The 23,900-nt window shown below is 35.5% G+C and overlaps 1 protein-coding gene across 6 annotated transcripts in view; it reads left to right on the top strand.

The window, feature by feature from the left end:
• Window positions 1-23,900, top strand: part of AFG1L (AFG1 like ATPase) — a 239,307-nt gene that overhangs the window by 102,488 nt on the left and 112,919 nt on the right. For all 6 annotated transcript variants that reach the window (XR_009506196.1, XM_059941464.1, XM_059941467.1 and 3 more), the window contains one exon: window positions 16,551-16,609. Coding sequence is in view for 5 of the 6 variants with exons in the window: in XM_059941464.1 (XP_059797447.1) it covers window positions 16,551-16,609 (59 nt within the window). In the remaining variant the exon portion in view is untranslated. The remainder of the gene's footprint in view (window positions 1-16,550; window positions 16,610-23,900) is intronic.

The following is a 23,900-nucleotide window of genomic DNA, read 5'->3' as shown; positions in this document are numbered from 1 at the left end:
TCCTCCAGTTGACTGTTCACTTAACAGTATCTTCAGTATTACCTTTAGACATTCAATGATAAGCTATGTTCATAAAGAGCAAAGTGCTAGAACAAGCTTGGAACGCCCCCACCCCCCACCCCCCAGCAAATACTGCTGAAAAGAAAATTGCAGTCAGCTGCTCAAGCTACTGCAGTGTGGTCCACTGAGGAAGGACAACCACAGGAGAGGTTAGGAACATTCTGGAGCTCATAGCTTTGTAGGACTAAGCAAAGTTACAGGCCCACCAAGGTAGCACACAGAAATCCGAGATGGAGCCATCCTTCTGGAGAAGACTGAAAGTCTAAGATGCAGAATTCCAAAAATTGGGCATTAGCCACAAATTCAAAGAAAGCCTTTTCTAAATATGAACCTAGACAGGATGTTTAACATACACCAGGTTTTTTAGCCATGACAGACAATCATCATAAGTAGCTTAATATTTTAATATAAAGAAGATGGTATGTATATATACCATCTCCTCATGGTGTGTGTGTGTGTGTGTGTATGTGTGTGTGTGTGTGTGTGTGTGTGTATAATTTCATGACTGAAGAAACAAGACTCAGAGAGATTAAGTATGAATCTCAGGAAAAGGAAAAAGTGTAGGACAAAGAATGGGTCAGTTGTTGCCAAGGGCTGGTGTGGGGAGGTGTTTGACCACGAAGGGCCAGCACCAGAGAATTTTGGGTTTTGGAACTGTTTTGTGTCCCGATTGTACTGGTCGTTACATGTGTTAAACTCATAGAACTGGACAACAAAAAAGTTAATTTTCCTGTATATAGATTAAAAACAAATCAAATGGATAGTGAGTGATAGAACAGGGTCTAGAAAGTAGGTTTTGTGACTCTTTTGACACATTGTCCTCTATCTTTTCTCCTTGTTGGTCATCACTAATCTTTGTCTACTCTGTCCCAGATACAGTGTGTCCTCTTTTCCAGCCATCAGAATGCATTCAACTTTTTCTTTGGTTACAGCTTTTAATCTACAGCCCCCAGATAGTTATTATTATTTTAAAAATAGCATCTACTTATTCTAAGAGTGTTATGAGAAGTGGGAGAAGAACCTTCCTGGCAGAGGGTTGAGGCAAAGCCCAATGGTTGGAGAGAGAATGACCCATTTGAGGAACTGAAAGGTAGCCAGTGTGGCTAGAGTGCAGTGAAGTAGGGGAAGTAGGATACAGTGAGGTACAAGATGAATCTGGAGAAGTGAGAGCTAGGACCTTATAAAGCAGTAGTAAGGATTTTGGATTTTATTCTAAGAGAAATGGGGAGCCACTGTAGTGCTTTAGGCAGAGACTGATAAGATTGGATTTGGAATATCACTCTGGTTATCGTATGGAGAATGGGTTTCAGGATGGGATGCAGTGATATGGTGGATTCAGGGAGACACACTAGGAAGCTATTGCAGTATACTGGGCAAGAAATGATAATAACTTGGTATAAGGCAGTGATTCTCAACTGGGGGGCTGTTTTGCAAACCAAGGGATATTTGGCAATGTTCGAGACATCTTTGGTTATCACTAGACAGGATGGGGGGTTTGGTGCTGCTACTGGCATCTAGTAGGTAGAAGCCAAGAATTCTGCCAAAACATCCTGTAGTGTATAGGGATACTCCCCACAACAAAGAACTATCTAGCCCAAAATATTAATAGTTCTGAGGTTGAGAAAACCTGATATAGTATATAGAGAGGATAGATTTGAAAGATAGTTAAGAAGTAAAATGGATAGCACCTTGTTATAGGTTGGGTACTGAGGAAAAGGGAAAGGACAATTTCTAAATTTCTGGCCTGTACAACTGGGTGGGTAGTGGTGCCTTCATTCAATAAAGACAGAATGATCTGGAGGTTAGAAGTCCAGAAGATGTTGCCCAGTGGACAAGAACACTGTATTTTCTTCCCCTCTGTTAACTCTTTAGCTGCTGTGTTTAATTTTCTTCCACATTATTCATCTCATTCCTTCCATTTCTAGTTATAATGCATCAATTTCCTGGACAAGAATAGGGGTTATTGTTGGTGGAGATTACAAACACTCATCTTTTCTCAGTTAATAACTTAATTGTCAATTTATAGACAAATAAATTATTAATTTTAATAGAAAATGATCAGAAACATTTAATAAATAATTAATAATTTTAATAGAAAACAATTGATAACCAAGTAAAAGCAACACCAGAATTTAGGAACTTAGCAGAGAAAATAGCTATGGAGGAGAGTGGTCTGGGAAAGTCCGGTAGAAGAAAAGAAAGGGAAGCAATACTTGAGGGGGTGAAGGGAATAAGGTACCAAAGAGTGACTGCCTTTATGTCACTGTTTTTTTCTAGTCCTCACTTCTAAGTCCTGCCTTGCTTGGGTCCAAGCCCTCATCCTGTACACCGTGTAGTTGTTAAAATCTCAAACCAGTGTCAGTTCATGATTACAACTTTAGCTTTTAGCTTCCTATTTGTTTACTGATCTGCAGGGATTTTCCTACTTTCTGGCAAGCTCAAAATATGTTTAGTATTTTTTAAACATTTGTAACACAACATTTGTAGTGCTATTTTATATTTTCTAGGGTAATCTGGTTAAGGTTCTTAAACTTGAAGCAAAGAGGATCCGTAGGAGTAGGAAATTGCTGGGAAATTTTTAGATAAACTATATCTAGAGATAGTTTATATTCAATTTTGTATTTTTATAAAATCTCAAGTAAATGATTTATTTAGCATTTTTGTCATTTAGGTTATATGGCTCATGTACAAATAGACATATTTTTACTTTTCAAAGATTATACTGTCAGATCATTAGAAGAGCCAGAAACAAAAATCCACAATTAAAATATCATATATATGCTACTCACTTTTTAGGTTCTGGAAAAAAATTGTTAATTTCATGATATTCTAGTAGGGAAAAGCAATATTATAGATTTAAGTGCATGGAGACCCTAAGAACAGATTAATAATAGACTGGTAGGTTAAGTTATTTAAATTGAAATTAATAATTAAACTTAAGGACTTATTCAATCAAAAATAAGAATATATTTTTATGGGGAAAAAGAATATGTAACTTGAAATGACTATGCTTCTTTGACAGTAAAACACAAAGTGCTAAAGGAAAAAAGTCCCCTATTGACTGAAGAGTGCATTGTGGACTTTCTAGTTTTTAATTTGCTATTTATTATAATGAAAATGCTATAGATAGCATTAGAATGTCCAAGAATAAGTCTGCCTTACTTAGATTATTAGGCAACGACACTGTGTGATTCTAACTCAAGCCAATGTATCTATAGTAAATAAAAGACTGGATATCACTAGAAAGTTGGTGCATGCACACACACACACACACTAATGTAATTTATCATATTAATATTTTTAGGAAGAAAAAAAATCTATTGATGTTCGCCATAAAAGCTTGAAAGAGCATTTGGCAAAATCCAACATCTTGATAGAATCACTCCATAACATGTAAATAGATGGAAAGTTTCTTAATATGAAACCAAATATATGTATATCAGTTCAAAAGTCAGAAATATGCTTATTGGGGACACTGTGGTATATCTACTGCAAGAATGAACAAGGCAAGGATGTCAATTATCACTTGTAAACATTGAACTACATTACAGACAGTATAAGAACAACTAGGTGGATAGGGAAGGGAATCACCACATATCTTGATTAGAGGGGTTCTCCAAGATTAGTCATACCACTCCTTTTTCAAGGTTATGTGAATGGAAAATACCCTAATATGGGAACGATAAGTAGGAAAGAGAAGTAAGTAAGCATTAGAAGATTTCTGTTTTGTATTCTTTAAAAATCAGGAAAACATAGACTCTGTGATATAGAAGATCTAAGCTGAGAGAAGACAAACAGATTAGTTGAAAACCTTTTTACTGAGAAATTAGATGAAATTAAAGAAAGCTACATGACATAAAGGGGTTTAAATTAATTAAATTAAATCAATTAAAATCAGCATTTGAAGCACTGAAGTGTAGAATTAAAACTATAGAAAATGAAATCAGTGATAAGGGAAGCAACTTAAGAAGCTCTGCCAATGTGTAGAAAGAGAATAAAGAATGAAATGATTTTTTTAAAAAATTAATTTATTTTATTTTTGGCTGCATTGGGTTTTCATTGCTCCTTGCGGGCTTTCTCTAGTTGTGACGAGCAGGGGCTACTCTTCGTTGTGGTGTGCAGGCTTCTCATTGTGTGGCTTCTCTTGTTGTGGAGCACGGGCTCTAGGGACACGGGCTTCAGTAGTTGTGGCACGCAGGCTCAGTAGTTGTGGCTTGTGGGCTCTAAAGTGCAGGCTCAGTAGTTGTGGCGCACGGGCTTAGTTGCTCCACGGCATGTGGGATCTTTCTGGACCAGGGCTCAAACCCGTGTCCCCTGCATTGTCAGGTGGATTCTTAACCACTGCACCATCAGGGAAGCCCAAGAATGAAATGATTTTAAAAAAATTAAGTAAGTCCTCTGGAGGAAAGAGGTCTTAAAATGTGAACTTATTAAAAAGAAGTGGTTGAAATAAGAAAATTGATCATAACAATGAATTGAGTATAAGTGAATATTTGTAGTTACTGCTTGCTTATATATTTGTGAATTTTGTTCCCCTTGGAGAGAGGGTTTACAGATCCTGCGTGACAGTATCATTATTTGTGGCGCTGATAACTAGGGTAATATAGAGTCAAGTATTTTGGAATTTAAGATACACCTTCTACTTTTCAAATTACTAGAAAAGACAAAGGATCAAAGTAAAAATATTTCTTAGAGCAAAAACTAGAAAGCAGAAGAAACAGCAAAAAATAAAAATAAAAAATAAAAAGCGTGAAACAAGATCAGGCATTCCTTGTCAATGACAGGAAATATAAATGGGTTACATTCCTCTATTAAAAACTAAAACTTCTTCTGTTGTGGCTGAGTAGGCTCCTAGTCAAATGACCTTCTTGCAGACAACAATTATACATTCTGAACAAAATATGTAACACAACTATTTGAAGGTCCTAGAGAGTGAAAAAAAGTCAGAAAGATTATAGAGGGGAGACAAAACTTGGAAGAGGGTCCAAAATGGAGAGAATTTCCTGTTTAAAAAAATTTTTTTTTTTCTTTCTTTTTAAAGAATGGCTATCAGCTTTAGGACAGGTAAAGTTAGTGCTGCATTGGATGACTAAAATTCTGATAGAAAACCCACAGTCTTTCTGGCCAGAAGAACCAGATGGCAGAGTTTAGGGCAAGCATTACTGCTGGAAAATGAAAAACGAATCCCACTGAGAACTAGATTGGTATAGCCCCAAGTTTCAAGTTCTGTGTATAAATTCTGCCCAAATCTCTGACTGGCCTCTGAACCATACATTTGCAGAGAAAACCACAAGCTTCCTAATGATAGGGTACTGAACTGAGATTCAAGTTTATAGTTTGAGTCCAACCAAGGTAATTTCCTGCTAAAACAAAAATATCAACACTCTTCAGAAACAAAATCCATAAGGTCCAGGATACCATCTCAAAGTGATGAATGAGGAAATATTGACCTATCCTCAAGAGAAAAAAACCATCAACAGATAGCAACCCCAATATGACCCAGCTGTTGGAATTAGCAGACAAGGGCTTTAAAGCAAGAACTATAACTATAACTTTGGGGCAAATGAGGTAAAAAAAATATGTTCATAATGAATGAAAGGATAAGGAATATCAGCAGAGAAATAGAAACCATAAAAATGTACCAAATTTAAATTCTAGAACTAAAAAAGACAGTATCTTACATAAAAAAATTAACCTAAAGAGCTTAATAGCAGAATGGAGATAACAGAGCAAAGAGCCAGAGAACTTGAAATTACCCAAGGTGAAGAATAGAAAATGACAGAAGTAAAGAAACAGAGACTTAAGAATTTGTAGAGCTATAACAAGCTTTCTAACATATTTCTAATTGGAATCCCAGAAGGCAAGGAGAGATAATGGGCAGAAAATCTTTTGAATAAATAATGACTGAAAATTTCCCAATCTGGGGTGAAGATATAAATTTACAGATTCAAGAAGCTCAGTTAAATGCAAGCAGAATAAATACAAGAAAACAACTGCTTAGGCACATTGTAGTCAAACTGCTAAAAACCTAAGGTAAAGAGGAAATCTAGAAGGCAGCCAGAGAAAAATGACATTAAATACAGGGGAACAATGATTAGCTTTTGATGACTTCCATTAGAAACTATGGAGGTCAGAGACAGTGGAACAACATCTTTAAAATGCTGGGGAAGAAATTGTCAACCTAGAATTTTATATCAAATAAAAATTTCCTTCAAGAATAAAGACAAAATAAAGACATTCTGATATGAAAGAAAACTAAAAAATTTATCAGCATAAGATATGCACCACAAGATATTCTAAAAGAAGTTCTCCAGGTAGAAAGGAAATATTAACAGACACTTGGATCCTCAAGAAGAAATGAAGAACATCAGAAATGGTAAATATTGGAGTAAATATCAGTAACTAGTTTTTCTTCTTAATTTCTTAAAAATAGAAATGATATTTTATGAGAAATTATAACATTGTCTTGTGGGGTTTATAATGTGTGTAGATATGATCCATATGACACCTATAGCATAAAGGGAGGTGTTTAGATGGACTTATATGGATGGAAGTTTTCTACATTTTTTTGTGTGAAGTGGTATGATATTAATTCTAAGTAGAGTGTGAAAAGTTAAGGATACAGGCATACCTTTAAGATACTGTGGAGATATCCAGACCACTGCAATACAGTGAATATTGCAATAAAGTGAGTGACACAAATTTTTTGGTTTTCTAGTGCATTTAAACATTATGTTTATACTATACTGTAGTCTATAAAGTGTGCAATAACATTATGTCTAAAAAAGCAACTTACACACCTTAAGTAAAAAATACTTTATTGCTAAAAAATGCAAACCATCATCTGAGTCTTCAATGAGTTGTAATCTTTTTGCAATAGTAATGTAACTGAACCCAGGTTTGGCTGCTTGCCATTCATAAGCCACTAATTTGAGAGGCAAGCATCAGTAGAAAAGAAAGGTGCTTTAATCAGAAGAGCTGGCAATCTGTGAAGAAGGTGGACTTGTGTCCAGAGACCAACTCCAAAGATTCTCCTCAACCATGACAGTTTTGTTTTTTTTTAAATTAATTAATTAATTATTTATTTTTGGCTGTGTTGGGTCTTCATTTCTGTGCGAGGGCTTTCTCTAGTTGCGGCAAGCGGGGGCCACTCTTCATTGCGGTGCACGGGCCTCTCACTATCGTGGCCTCTCTTGTTGCGGAGCACAGGCTCCAGACGCGCAGGCTCAGTAGTTGTGGCTCACAGGCCCAGTTGCTCCACGGCATGTGGGATCTTCCCAGACCAGGGCTCGAACCTGTGTCCCCTGCATTGGCAGGTGGATTCTCAACCACTGCACCACCAGGGAAGCCCACCATGACAGTTTTTAAAGGGAAAAATGGGGGCGAAGAATCTCAGTGAATCATCAAGGCAGGAGGTTTGGTTCTGCATCATTCTCCATTGAGTGCAGACTGGCTGACTCTTTCTTCAGATGTTATCTTGCCTGTGTGATCTGCCTGCAGGATTGCTAAGGAGGCTGTTGGGTGTAGAGAGCTAGTAATTTTTTAACTGCTTAATTCTTCATTCTTACTTTTTTTTTTTTAAAGATTTTTTTTGATGCATTCTTACTTTTTATCTAGGAAAATAATCAACAGGTTAGACAAGGTACGCTGTATATTCAAGAGAGCATAAGTCGGGAGTTAGTTTCAATTGCTTAATGATCTCATTCCTATAATTAGGTTCTTTTAAGGTTAGAGGGGAACAGAAATGGACAAAGAGGAAAGGGGCAAAAGAGCTGCTTTCAATAACATCAGAGATCACTGGTTGTAGATCACCAAAACAAATATAATAATAATGAAAAAGTTTGAAATATTGTGAGAATTGCCAAAATATGACACAGAGACATGAAGTGAGCAAATGATGTTGGAAAAATGGTGCTGATAGACTTGCATGACACATGGTTCCCACAAACCTTCAATTTGGAAAAATGCAGTATCAGCAAAGATCAATAAAGCAAAGCACAGTAAAATGAGGTATGCCTATATATATTGTAACCCCTAGAACAACAGGAATAAAATAAAGGCCAGTTGACAAAAAGGAATTTTAAAATATATTCAAATAATTGAAAAAAGGCAAGAAAAGGTGAACAGAGGAAGAAAATGTAGAGGAGACAAAAAGAAAACAAATAATAAAATCATAGACCTAGGGACTTCCCTGGTGGTCCAGTGGGTAAGGCTCCATGCTCCCAGTGCAGGGGGCCTGGGTTCGATCCCTGGTCGGGGAACTAGATCCTGCATGCATGCCACAACTAAGAGTCCACATGCCACAGCTAAAGATCCCGCACGTGGCAACGAAGATCCTGCATGCCACAGCTAAGTCCTGGTGCAGCCTAAATAAATAAATAAATACATATTTTTAAAAAATCATAGACCTAAATGTTAAATGAGCTAAACATTCCAGTAAAACGTAGAGGTTATCAGGATGGATTAAAAAATATCAAGAGATATACTTTAAATATAAATATAGATTGAAAGTAAATGGATGCAAAGAGATATATTCTACAAACAGTAATAATACGAAGCCTGATGTGTGTGGGCTTATTAACGTCAGATTAAATTGACTGAGGCAGGCCCTGCTGGTCCCTTTGGCCCCACCAGAGGATGCTTGTGCTGGACTCTGCTTCTCTGTCCTCAGTTCATGGCAGCAGGGGTCCTGTGCCCCTGACTCCCTGGCCTTGGTGCTGGAGTTTGTCCACTAGGGATTACAGTTGTGGGTAAATCAAGTATTGTGTGGTGGTTTGTGGAAAACAGTTTTGAGCCTAAGATCAGTTCAACAACAGGGCATCTTTTGTCTAGCACCAAAATGAGTGACATAAATTCCTAACCTGGGATACAGCTACACAACAATGATTTTCTGCCTTACCACCGATGTTCATTTATAATGATTTATGATGCCAAAAAGGAGACGTATTTTCAACATTAAGGAATGAATTAAAAGATCTTTGACAGCAAGTCCCATCTAATTTTGTAGTTGATGTGGCAGGAAATAAGTGCGATATTATTGCAAAAGGTGAGTCATGGAGAGAGATGCTAAGGATTGCACTGACTCAGCCATACAATTTTTGTAGAGATCAGTGCAAAAACCACAGTGAACTTAAAGGACTCTAAAGAAGTTACTCAAAGAATTCCATTCACTCACACCAACCCCCCACCCCCACCCCATTTGGTAGTAAGGGCTTCTGACTCCAAAGACAACCTTTAGAGTCAAAGTGAAAAAAAGCTGTTGTTGGCTGACCCTCAGCCTCTCACACTTGATAATGAAATAGTTGGTTCTAAAAGTTAACAGGGGAGTTCGAATCTCTGCGACTAATTTTTGCCTGGCTGGTTTTGAGTCTTCTTTGTGCACAGGAGATTCCCCAAAATACCCAAGGTCTGTTTTCTCATTGAAGACTCCAGTCATGATATTTCTGTTCATTGAATTCTGTTATAAAAAGAAACCCTGGTGTGAAAAACTACTTCATTGGTGTCTGACTTTACTGAAAATAAATATATAAGGTAGTATTTTTGCAGTGAAGGTTTTATGTAACATTTTATTAAGTTTCTCTTTCATGGTTCTTAAAAAAAAAAAGTCTGTGGAGCCTGTAATTTCCCTGGATCCCCATTATCACTGTTACAAAGGATTGCACCATTTAAAATGGCATAAGATATCTAAAATGGAGGCTGGCAATTATTATTTGAATCAAAAATGGATTCAATTTATAGGACTATTCATAGGATTGATGGAGAGAATTTCATCTTCCTGCCATCTCTAAAGCAGTTTTCATTGAAAACATTAGCCAAGGATACACGTGGAAAATTAACATCAACAACAATAAATGTGTAGATCACCCTAATTTTTCCTTCAGATTTTTAAATTTGTGTGTCACTAAACACACTATTGGTACTTGGCAATGAATAGGAATGAGCACATAATAACATGGATGAATTTCAGAAACATTAGGCTGAGTTAAAGAAGCCTTATACAAAAGAATATATACTCTGTAGTTTCATTTTTATGAAGTTTTATATAATGTTTTATGGTTTGCTTTGGAGATTTTAGTATATATCTTTAACTTATCACAGTCTACCTTCAAGTGATATTAGACTGCTTCAGGTATAGTCTAAGAACTTTCCACAGTATACACCCATTTCTCTCCTCTTAGTCTTTATGCTATTGTTTTCATACATTTTATTTCCACATATGTTATAAATCCCACAATATATTATTATTTTTGCTTTAAATAATTATCTTTTAAAAGAATTTAGATAATAATAATTAAAAAAAGGCTCATATTAACCCACAGTTACCATTTCTGGTGCTCTTTACTCATTTATATATTCTAGGGTTCCATCCAATATTATTTTTCTGCCTAAGGACTTCCTTTAAAGATTTCTTACAGTTCTGGTGTTCCGGTGATGAATTCTTTCAGCTTTTGTATGTCACAAGAAGTCTGTATTTGAAAAGATATTTTTGCTCAGGATAGAATTCTATGTGGACAGTTTTGTTTTTTCTCTTTTTGACCTTTAAAGATGTTGCTCTACCATGTTCTGGCTTGCATTGTTTCCAATGAGAAGTTGCTATTGTTCTTATCCTTATTCCTCTGTATGTAATATATATTTTTGCCTCTGGCTGCTTTTAAGGGTTTGTTTGTTTGTTTTTTTCCTCCTTTGATCACCAATTATAAGCAATTTGATTATAATATGCCTTGATGTGGTTTTATTCATGTTTCTTGTGCTTGGGCTTTAATGAGCAACTTAGATCTATGGGTTTATAGTTTTCATCAAGTTTGGAAATAATTTGGCCATTATTTCTTCAAATATTTTTTCTATCCCCTCCTCTTCTCCCCTTCGGGTCCTGCAATTCCACATATATTGGGTTGCATAAAGTTGTCCCAGAGCTCACTTATTCTCTGTGCATTTTTTCTTAGTTTTTTTTCTCTCTGTGCTTCATTTTGGCTAGTTTCTATTGCTATGATTTAAAGTTCACTAATATTTTCTTCTGCAGTGTCTAATCTGCTATCATTCCCATCCAGCATATTTTTTTTTGTCTCACATATTGTAAGTTTGCATCTCAAAAAGTTCTTCTTGGGTCTTTTTATATTTCCCATGTTTTAATTTGATATGCTTGCTCTTCCAGCTGCTTGAACACATGGAATACAGCAATAACTGTTTTAATGTTCTTGTCTTCTAAATTTATCACCTATGTCATTCCTAAGTCTGTTTCTGTCAATTGATTTTTCTCCTTGTTCTGGGTCATATTTTCCTGTTTCGCTGCATGCTTGGTAATTTTTTATTAGATGTTAGACAATATGAATTTTACTTTGTTGGGTATTGGATATTCTTATATCCCTATAAATATTCTTGAGCTTTATTTTCTTTCTTACAAACAGTTTGATTCTTTTGGGTATTGCTTTTAAGTTTTATATGGCAAGACTAGAGCACATTTAGTCTAGGACTAATTTTTCTCACTACTGAGATAAATCCCTTTTCAGTCTTCTGCTCAATGTCCTATAAATTTAGAGGTTTTCCAGTCTGTCTGGTGGAGACAGGCTCTCTTCCCAGCCATGTGTGAGCCCCAGTGATGGTTTCCTTGAGTACTTTCAGATGATTCTTCTCCTGGCTTCAGGTAATTTCCTCACACACATATGCTGATCAGTACTCAGCTGGGGACTTAACTGGGACCCTCAGCAGATCTTTAGAGCTTTTTCACTGGGCAGCTGTCTTTTCTCTGGTATGCTGCTCTGTGAACTCTAGCTGCTTTTTCCTCCCTGGACTCTCACCTATCTCCTCAGCTGGGGAGACTTCCAGGCTCTGTTTGGGTTCCCTCTCCTTGTGCAGAGTGCTATAAACTTCCCCAGACACTAAGTGCATTTGTTTCCTATTCTCAGGGATAACTGTCCCTTTTTTCTGGTGTTCAGTGTTCATATAAAGCTATGATGACCAGGTCTGGGATTATGGAAGGCCACTCTAAAAGTCTGTCCACGATAGTGGATTCAAGGAAGGCTTGTTAGAAAATGTGGGATTTGAGCAATAGATTGTATAGTATTAGAAAAGAAGGTAGAGGTAAAGTCATGAGCTTGTGCTGACTCTTCTGCCTAGGATACGCTTCCTTCTTCTCTGCTTGGTGGCACCCCGCTTATTTTTCCAAGGTGCTCTAGTCCCATTGTTACCTGCAAAGCTGCCTTTGAACCCAGGTAAAATGAGTAGTTCGTGTTCTGTATAGTATGTTTATACCTTGTATCCCTTTTTACCTTGTATCATGGTTATGATCTGGTTGTGTCTGTCAGCTGTGACAAGTCCAGCTGGTCACAACATGGTTCTGAAAAAGCCTATGAGTTTTAACTTCATTAAAGACCTTCCTCAAAAATTCTAGATATACCAATTACTGGCTGGGAATTCAGCAAATTATTTTTAAAAACTCTGAGTATCAGTTTCTTTATCTGTAAAATGGAGGTAGAAATATTTACTATGCAGGGTTATTGTAATTTGTGTACAGTGTCTAGCAAATTGCCTGGCTCCTAGTAGGTGTTCTCTAAATGCTAGTTCCTCCTTTTATTTATCTTTTGTCTTCACTCATTTCAGTGCAGACAAATAATAGGAATTCATTAATGTATGTTGAATTGAATATAAAATTATAATATACCATCAAATGGGAACATTTAATTAGCTGTATTATCTATACATCTAGTAAAATACTGTTTGAACTCCAGTTAGATTTTTAAAAAGAAGCTAAGTAGCTCTTCCTGCTTACGTGGCCTAAAGGCTCCATTTTCTTTTAATCTATACTAAAATAAGAATCTCCTGGAAAGGTAAATCAGATTGGTTCCATAGAGCCATATAATTATTTTGTGTTAATTTATAGGAAAACTTTTATTTACCTATCTTAAAAGTTTTTCTTACTCTAAATCCATATGTACTTATATAAATAAGTGGGCATCCTGGTTGTTTTGACACTGGGTTTTTAAGGAAAAGATCTGCATATCCATGTGCATCTCCAAAGTATTTATGTAGATCCTTGTAATTACTTTATAAATCCTCTTTGCATGTATTTCATCTGTAAGTCTTATTGCAGTTATTCATTGTGGAGAATGTAGAGGTTCTTATACCATTCTCAAAAAATGAATGTCCTGGGACTTCCCTGGTGGCGCAGTGGTTAAGAATCTGCCTGCCAATGCAGGGGACATGGGTCCGATCCCTGGTCCGGGAAGATCCCACGTGCCACAGAGCAACTAAGCCCATGCGCCACAACTACTGAGCCTGCGCTCTAGAGCCTGAGAGCCACAACTACTGAAGCCCACACTCCACAACTACTGAAGCCTGCGCGCCTAGAGCCTGTGCTCTGCATGCAACAAGAGAAGCCACTGCAATGAGAAGCCTGTGCACCGCAACAAAGAGTAGCCCCCGCTTGCCGCAACTAGAGAAAGCCCGCGCACAGCAACGAAGACCCGACAGAGCCAAAAATAAATGAATAAAAAATAAAATAAATTTATAAAAAAAAGAATGTCCCATAATTCCAGTACTCTGTCTTATATGGCCAAGTGCTCATTTAGCTCTGTTTAGAGATCATTGAAAAATAATAGGCAAGAACTTCTGTTGAATTTTAAAATAATATTTAGTAAATAATGACAAATGTTGATATAAATGTACTATAAAATCTTCATGTCTAAGAAAAATAATATTAAACAACTAATATTAAAAATTTTGGTAGCTAAATAACATTTCAGGAGATGGATCTATTGTATTGATAATTAGCATAATATTTGAATTGCAAAAAACTCTTCAATTTAATGAGTACAGTCCTTTTTCACTTAAGTGTCCTGTAAAAACCTAAAGGTTTTCAAGCCAAATGAATTCTGTTTAGAATTTTGTTCAGAAAATACTTCCCAGAACATAAAGTTTGAATTATATATCCTTGTAAAGGCTGATTTTTTTAAAAAAGTTAACCCTTTAAAAATTAAATCTCAAAGACTTAAAGGCATTGTTATTCTACTTTAATTTTGCTGAGTGGAAATCTTTTAATCAAGAATATTACAAGTGGGCCTTTACATTTCTCATTGTCATTAACCTACTGAACGGTTCATGCCTGTTAAACTACATGTCAGAGCCTGCCTTATATGTCCATAAAAAAAGATATTCTGTGAGTAAGACCAAAATGTTACCTTAACATAAACTTTTATTACTGTAATATTTTAGTTTTAATTCTGTAACATTTTGTTTTTTGATATTCACTAGTGTTGTGTATGTTTCTTTCTCTAATAAATTTTCAAAGAGCTTATTGAGGCATAATTGACATACAATAAATGGCACATACTTAAAGGATACAATTTTAAAAATACTGACATATGTATACATCTGTGAAATCACCACCCCAACAATATAATTAACATTTCCATCACACCCCAAATTTCCTCCTCCCCTTTTTCATCTCTCCCTGCCATCCCTGTCCCAATCCCTCCCTTTCCCAGGCAACTGATTTGCTTTAGATTATTATAGATTAGTTGGCTTTTCCTACAGTTATGTATATGTGGAATCACACAGTATGGTACTCTTTTTTTTTGAGGGGTAGAAGGGTTTTGCCTCTTTTACCCCATATAATTATTTTGAGATTCATCTATTTTTTTGTGTGTATGAATAGTTTATCTTTTTTATTGCTGAGTAGTATTTCATTACACAGATATGCCACAGTTTATCCATTCACCTAATGATGGACATTTGGATTGCTTCTAGTTTTTGGCTGTTACAGATAAAGCTACAATTTTAGCTCTTATGATAAAGCTGCTATAAACATCGAGTGTATTTAAAAAAGTATTTCATTTTTGATTTTTACCACTTACTGGCAATCATGGCTGTCAACTCTTATTGTATAGCAGTGTTTTTATGCACCTTCCCCAGCAACTTTGTAATTAGGGAAGACTATGAAAATACCTAACTTTAAACCCATTTCCTGCATTTACCCATTTTACTCATTCGAGGTATTGATTGTAGGAAAAAAAGATCTCATTTTGAAGAGATCCTGGCTAGCATTATCTTACCTTTTATAATATCTGGCTAGCATTATCTTACCTTTTATAATATCACTAAATAAAAATTTTAAATGTAACTGAATTTAAAGCCTGCATTATCTTACCTTTTATAATATCACTAAATAAAAATTTTAAATGTAACTGAATTTAAAGCCTGTCCTTAATTTAGTCCTTAATTAACCAAAGAGCTTATGCAAATACTTTCTTCACTATAATGATGTTATGATGAATATTTTTCTAAAGAGAATAAATGTTTCCTAATGACCATATTTTATTTCCATAAGTAAATGTGGCAGTTGAAATCTTAGTTATCAAATTTTCTTTAAACAAGGAAATATAGAAAGGATCCCATAATGTAATACTTAAAAAGAAAAATTGAGGCACAAACTAACTTGTGATTTTTATAATTTGGAAAACTTTTTACTGTTCTCATTTTTATACTTTTTTATTTTTTAAATCTCATTACTTTATAGAGTTGACTTTTAAAAGGAATATGTAATTAATTTATCTATTTAGGCTGTGCCGCGCGGCTTGTGAGATCTTAGTTCCCCGACCAGGGATCGAACCTGGGCCTTTGGCAGTGAGAGCGTAGAGTCCTAAGCTGCTGAACTGCCAGGGAATTCCTTAAAAGGAATGTTTTATGTGCAATTAAAATTCAACCTTCTGAAAAGAATATTCCAAGTCTCCATTATTAACAAAAAGTATGCAAAGCTTAAAATTTGTTTCTCCTTTCCATTTATTTATTCTTAACAATATGTGTGTTTATGTGTGTATATATGCGTATGAATATACATACACCATGGCACATATACATATATATAAAAAACACTATTATAAGGCAACAAAAACTACCTGTTTATGATATATAATTACATTAACTTTACAGTCTATTAAGAATGGAGTTTTAATTTTTAGGTAGTTTCTTTGAAAGTGGCCTTAATGTTATTTACTTTAATGGAAATATATCAACTTGATATAAATATATGCACAGTTCTGTCTGTTGATGTGTTTTCTTAAATGGCAAACTGTGTTACACAGTCTTCTGTACTGAGAACTTTTATTATAGATGAGAAAAGGAAAATATAATTTGTTTCTCAGTAGAATCTGTGTGTTCAAATATTAAATACTTTTAAATAGATCATTTTTTTATGTTGAATTATTGATTTAGGATCATTCGTGATATCTTCCAAATTCTTTTCTTGCTTTTTATTATAGTTTAAAGCTAATTTGATTGAATGCCTTTTGATATTCTTTCTGTGATTGTTAATTTTTTCTGTTATTAAGAATATAATAAATTTTGTTTAGTACCAGAATAGAGATTAGTTTTGGTTATTTTTCTTCTTTTTTGCTTCTTTATCTTTTTCATCAGTAGAAGGCTTTATTTGCCAGGCTAAAATATAAGCTAACATGTTTTAGGTGAAGTGAAAAGCTAATACTAATTTTTTCTTTCAGATCTCTATAAGAATGGACTCCAAAGAGCTAACTTTGTACCATTCATAGCTGTCCTGAAGGTAAGGAAAGTCACTTACTTATGTTCACTGACTAATAACATATTGATTGATAATCAAGGGCTTTTATAGGGTTGCTATGGTCTTGCATTCAAGCAGAATTTATTTTGATATTTGATGGTAATAGTTAAAGACTCTAAAGGAGAAAAGAATCTTTTTTATATAGTATTCATCAATATGTACACAGGAAAAATTACAAAATATAGTCTAAATTATTGTCCAGCTGCAGCATTTGATAGTTTGCATTTTATAAATTTTAATTTGAGGTTTGCTTATAAATATTATAGTGGAATGTTTCAACTTATACATTGATTTCTGAAAAAATGTTTAATGTTCCTTGTTTCCTTCAGGTAATGGCCATTAACATGTTTTCCCAGCTATTAAAGTTGCTATTTTGGAGTAGCATTATTACAAAAATATTGTAATATATTTAAATGTGATTGCCATCAAGTTATCATGAAATTATGTCAAGTTGAGGTACATAAATAGTTTAAATATTTGTGTGTATCATCACTGCATAGAGTTTAAAATAGGCTTTATTACAATATGATGAAGAATAAAGTAGCCTTCTTTTTCACTGTTAATTTTAGTAATTTTTTACACGATTATTCAATAATTCTACACTCTACCAATATTTATTCGGAACCTACTATGTGCAAAGTGCTACATTAGGCATAATGGATAATATAATCATTAAGTAGGTTGTGTTTCTTGCTTGCAAGTCATTTATAATCTGGTTGGGCATATACTATGTACACAGATACCTATAACACAAAGCAAAATGTTTTTGGTAAAATAATTACCAAAAAGAAGCGTATATGCCAAAATATAATTCCTGTAACTCTCAGGCACATTTTTCCCTGTCCATAACAACATATCTAAAGAAAGGATAGAATTGTTTTTTTTTTTTTTAAAAAGACCTAAAACCTCAAAAATTCTTAACCAAGAAGGAGGAGTAAAAACATTTTATATTCAAATATTCTGAAGATGTAGTCAGACAATCTTTTTGAAATATACTTTTGTTGGAGCTATTGTTAGTGCTAAGCTTTATTCCCTGTGCTATCCAAACATCTGTTTCCTTAACCAATTTTAGGTTCCCAGAAGATTTTAGTTTCTCTGAGATAGTTTCAGATGTAGGAAAAAGTACTTTTTGAAGATTTATGCTGTTGTTAGTAATTTTTTCCCCTTTGTATTCATGTTTTACATTTGAGGAGAAGGTAGATTTGCAATGTTTTCTCCACGCCAGGAATCCAAAGTAATGTGGTGTATGTAGATACCAAAATATAAACAGGGAAGCTAAGAAAAATAGACGCTAAAAATAGTTTCTTCATGTAGCATAAAATACACAAAATATAAAGAGATGGCTCACAAATGAAACAAACTAAAAGATTCTCAGGGAACTTTGTAGCTGTACTTTTTTTAACCCCAAACCTTATTTTTTGGTCAGTTATTTGTCATACTTTAACATATAATAGCATTACTAATAGACAACTAAATTGACCAGATTGAATTTAATTTCCTTTCCCTTTCCCACCCTTAACTTTTTTTTAAAGAGTAAGAAAAACCAAAGAGATGAATAATCTGATTTGAGATCCAACAAGAACTGAGATAATACACAATTTGAAATTAAATATGAACTGAAATTTCCAGGAAACTAAATACCAGATTGGATGAGAAAATATCTGAAAGGTCTCATTTATTTAAAAGACTTTTCACATGTAACAAAACATCAGTCTGATGAAATGTACACTAGAGCTGGTTTCCCTGGAGCTTTTTTGGTGGGCATATGAAGTTTCCCTTGTAAGGCAAAGTTGTTTCATATTCATTTTACCTATTCACACATGCTAGCATTACTCTTTCATTTTGCCCAGCTGAGAGACAGGTATAGTAGAAGTGGAAATACTAAATATCAAAACTTTGTTTTAAGATAGACTTAAAACAAATAGAGCCAATAAAATATTGCTACAATTTTTGTCAAAAAACAAAAAAAACAAAAAAAAAACAAATAGAGGATCTTAGTTTAATAAAAAGAGATTATAAACAAGATAGAAATTTATTTTGGGGAAAAGTACAGTGTAAAATCCTTTTTCTCCTTTACATTTTCCTCTGTAAACTGAGTGATAACAAGTTTGTAATTCACCACAAGAATTTGTGATTTGTTGCTTGGAGTATTGCAAAATGACCAAAAACTTACGTAAGCCATTAGTGAACAATATTTTCATAAGATAGTAAGAATGATGAGGAGGACTAATATGTTATTAAAAGCCATAGGTCTGGGACTTCCCTGGTGGTCCAGTGGTTAAGAGTCCGCCTTCCAATGCAGGGGACACGGGTTCAATCCCTGGTCGGGGAACTAAGATCCCACATGCCACGGGGCAACTAAGCCCGCACGCTTTAGAGCCCAGGCGCCACAACTAGAGAGAAGCCTGCGCACCACGATGAAGATCCCGTGTGCTGCAACTAAGACCCGATGCAGCCAAATAAATAAATAAATATTAAAAATAGTACAAGCCATAGGTCCATCAATAGATGAATAAACAAAATATAATATATTCATATAATGAAATATTGTCCTGCCATAAAAAGGAATGAAATTCTGATGTGATACATTATGGATAAACCTTGAAAACATGTTAGGTGAGATAAGCCAGACACAAAAGGACAAATATTATATGATTCCACTTATATGAGGTACCTAGGAAAGGCAAATTGATAGAGACAGAAAGTAAAATAGAGGTTACCAGGGGCTGGGAGGAAAGGGGAAAAGGGAGTTATTGTTTCGTGGGTGCAGAGTCTCTGTTTAGGATGATGAAAAGTTCTGGAAATGGATAATGGTGATGGTTGCATAGCATTGTGAATATACTTAATGCCATTGAATTATACACTTAAAAATGGTTAAAATGATAAATTTTAAGTTATTTGTATTTTACCACAATTTATAAAAAAAGAAAAGAAGCCATAGGACTAGAAGGGATATAGGAAATGATCAGGTACATTTCCTCTAGAAACCGCTTGTAAAAAGCAAAGGAAAACAAAACAAAACAGAAAACTCTTACATATACTTTTTACTGCCTTTTAAATAGGGAGTTTCTTGTTTTTTTCTTGTACTTTCTTTGAGTTTATTTTGCTGTTCTTTTTTAAAATTTACTGAGATTAATTTTTATCTCATTTTAACCTTCTTTCTTAAATGCATTTAAGGCTATTTATTTCCCTCTGAATAGCTGCATCCATGAAGTTTTGATATTTAGTATTTCCACTCTCAAGTTCAAAGTGTTTTCTAATTTCCATTGTGATTTCTTCTTTAACCCATGAATTATCTAGAAGTCTATTTCTTAATTTCCAAACATATGAGAATTTTCTAGTTATCCTTTTGTTACTGTTTTCTTAATAAATGCTTAATTGCATTGTGGTCAGAGAATGTGCCCTTTGTGACTTCAGTTCTTTCAAATTTGTTGAAACTTGCTTTATGGCCCAATATGCGGATAATTTTTATAAATATTCTCAGCATTCTTGAAAATAATGAGTACTCGCCAGTTATTGTGTGATACATATAATACCCATTAAATTATCAATAGGTTTGTTAATTATGCTGTTCAAATATTTATTCTTATATATTTTTCACATCAGTTATTGAGAGGCTTATGGAAAACATCTCCCACTATGACTGTGAATTTATCCATTTCTCTTATAATTCTGTCATTGACCTTACATATTTGGAGGCTCTGTTGTGAGTTGCATACAGATTTAAAATGATTCAATATTGCTTCTGAATGGAACTTTTAAAAGTTATTTTTTATCATGAAGTAGTAATTCTCCTTGTTTCAAGCATAGTCATTATTTCCTGATGAAGCGTTTTATCATGTCTGCTTTCAAATCTTTTTTTTTTATAAATTTTATTTTATTTATTTATTTTGGCTGCATTGGGTCTTTGTTGCTGCACACAGGCTTCCTCTAGTTGTGGTGAGCGGGAGCTACTCTTTTGTTGCGGTGCGCGGGCTTCTCATTGCAGTGGCTTCACTTGTTGCGGAGCATGGGCTCTAGGCACACGGGCTTCAGCAGCTGTGGCACGTGTGCTCAGTAGTTGTGGCTCGCGGGCTCTAGAGCTCAGACTCAGTAGTTGTGGCGCACGGGCTTAGTTGCTCCGTGGCACGTGGGATCTTCCCGGACCAGGGCTTGAACCCGTGTCCCCTGCATTGGCAGGCGGATTCTTAACCACTGCGCCACCAGGGAAACCCTGCTTTCAAATCTTTATCAGATAATTCTAACATCTCTGTCATCTTGATGTTGGCATTTGATTGTCTTTTTATATTCTGTTTGAGGTCTTTGTGGTTTTTGGTATGAGTGATTTTCAACTAAAACTTGGACGATTTCATAATTTGTCATGAGACTTTGAATCTTATATTTTTTAATTGATATTTTATTGTGGTAAAATATGCATAACATAAGATTGACCACTTTAACCATTTTAAATGTACAGTTCAGTGGCATTAAGTACACTCACATTGTTGAGCAACCATCACCACCATGCATCTCCGGAACTTTTTCATCTTCCCAAACTGAAACCCTGTACTCTTTAAATAATCACTCCCTATTCTTCCCCTCCCCCAGATCCTGGTAACCACCTTTCTACTTTCTGTCCCTGTGAATTTGTCATTTCTAGGTACCTTATATAAGTAGAATCATATAATATTTGTCCTTTTTTGTCTGGCCTATTTCATTTAGCATAATGACTTCAAGATTCATCCATGCTGTAGCAAGAGTTAGAATTCCATTACCTTTTAACGCTAATATTCCATTATATGTTTATACCAATTTTGCTTATCCATTCATCTGTTGGCCACATGCCCTAGAGCACTTGGGCTTCGGTAGTTGTGGTGTGTGGGCTGAGTAGTTGTGGTGCGTGGGCTCTAGGTTGCACGAGCTTCAGTAGTTGTGGCGTGCAGGTTCAGTAGTTGCAGCTCACGGGCTCTAGAGCACAGGCTCACTAATTGTGGTGCATGTGCTTAGTTGCTCCGCAGCATGTGGTATCTTCCCGGACCAGGGCTCGAACCCATGTCCCCTGCATTGGCAGGCGGATTCTTAACCACTGCGCCAGCAGGTAAGTCCCCTTCATTGTGTTTTGCTTTGCATTTCTTAAATGATTAGTGATGTCGAGCATCTTTTCCTGTGCTTCTTGGCCATTTGTATATCTTCTTCGTGGATCTTATTTAAACTTTCTGTTTTAACTGGCTATTTGGACACTCTTCTGGAAGGAGGAGAGGCACTGCCTTGTTACTGCCAGACATAGGTAGAAGTCTGGGTTCCCTATTCAGCCTATTGACACCTGAGGCAAGGGTGCTCCATGTTACTGCTGGTGGAGGGGTTTAATTTCCACTGACATTGTGGGGATGGGGAGGATGCTCATTATTGACTGGCAGGGATGAAAGTTCCAGCTCCCTACTTGGCCTTCCATCTCTTTTTTTTTTTTTTTTTTTTTTTTTTTGCCTCACCGCGTGGCATATGTGGGACCTAAGTTCCCCAACAAGGGATCGAACCTGCATCCCCTGCACTGGAAGTGCAAAGTCTTAACCACTGGACCGCCAGGGAAGTCCCTGGCCTTCCTTCTTTGACATTAGCCTGGCAGGAGTGTTTGTGGGCCTCATTACATCCTTGTGAGAGTTTAATTCAAGGCTCCCTTCAGCCTTTGCTGGAATGGGTGGAGGTGGCACCACAGTTTTCTGTGGTGTTTGCTGCAGTAGAACTGTTATTGTCTAAAAGTTTTCTTTCTTGTTACGCTGCCATTTTCCTGGTCCTTTGGCTAAAGAGAGCAGGCTTTTGTTGGAGCCTCATTTGTCTGTGTCCGTTGGCATTTCTGGGTCGCTGGCTTCTTCACTTCTAAGTCTGAGATACATGAGTCAAAAGAAGACTAGAGAACTCACCATTCTATTGTTATTCAGGTCTTGAGGTCCTTCGCTGTTTTTCTTTCTTTCTCCTATTCAGTGTTTTCTTATGTTTGTTTTATATATAATTTCCAGGATTTTAAATTGTACATAGCAGGAGGAACAGGGGAATGTACAGCTACTCAGTCTTCCCAAAAGCAGAGGTCAGTTTATTAAAAGTTCTTGTCTGCTTATTCTATCATCTCTTGTCATTTCTGATTTTGTTTCTATGGTCTGACTTTTTTTTCCTGGTTGTGGGTCATATTTTCCTGCTTCTTTGCAAGTTTAGTAATTTGTGATGGGATGATGGACATTGTGATTATTGCACTGAGTCTCTGTTATTTCCTTTAAGACTGTTGACTTTTACTGGCAAGTGGTTTTTTCTTGCAGGTCATCCTGATCCTTCTGAGGCTTGTTTTTAAAATTTGTTATCGTGTCTAGTGTAACCTTTACTCTAGGACTGTTTTAGCCCTTCTTCTGGATGTCACCCTTATAGGTTCTCTACTGAATCCCCCCTCTTAGTGTTCACTGAAGTCTCTCTACTCTGGCTGTTCAGAATGCTTACATCTCCCAGCTTTGTGTGGATTGTTCTCTCCCCAGTCTTGTCAAGTTTCATCATATACATGTGCAATTTTACATTCAACTAAAGATTACAGACCTTTTCTATGTAGATTATCTGCAGCTCTTTCTCTGTATAACTTCCTCCTTACTGAACTGTACCATACAAATTGCAACTGCCTCAGCTTTCCAAAACCCTGATATTGTCTCCTCAACTCATTTAGACTGCTGTGCTGAAGTCTAGAAATGACCTGTAGATGGAAAGCCAGGGGAAATATAATACTTGCTTGCCTTATTTACTTCCCACATCTCAGGGATTGCTGTCCTTTGCTACCCATTGTGTTATGTCTGACATCAGATGTTTCACATGTTTTATCCAGTGTTTTAGTGATTTATGGCAGGAGGGCAAAATTGAGTTTCAGCTACTCTGCCTTGGTCAAAAGCATTAGTCTCTTTCTTAGTGTTTAGTTGTAAAGAAGAATAATGCAGGTTTTTTTTTTTTTTTTTTGTAATTTGGGAGCTCAGAGCCATATTTTTCCATAGATACAAAAATATAAATAGGATAACTATAAAAAAAAAAAAGTAATGATGGGCACATCTTTCTCTCCCATGTTTAGAGGATTTGTTAAGTAAAAGATGGTATAGTCACATGAGGGGATATACTACAGTTATTTAGAATGACACTTTCAAAACGCGTGATAATGTAGAATAATGCTCACGGGTAATATGAGTGAAAAAAATACGATGTAGGAGTATATTACTCTCTCAGCTATGGAAGTAATATACATACATGGAAAATACTGGAAATAAATATCCCA

This window comes from Balaenoptera ricei, chromosome 12 (assembly GCF_028023285.1).
Source record: "Balaenoptera ricei isolate mBalRic1 chromosome 12, mBalRic1.hap2, whole genome shotgun sequence".
NCBI classification, from domain to species: Eukaryota; Metazoa; Chordata; class Mammalia; order Artiodactyla; family Balaenopteridae; genus Balaenoptera; species Balaenoptera ricei.
Note: the sequence above shows the minus strand (reverse complement) of the source record. Positions and strands in the feature narration are given on the sequence as shown.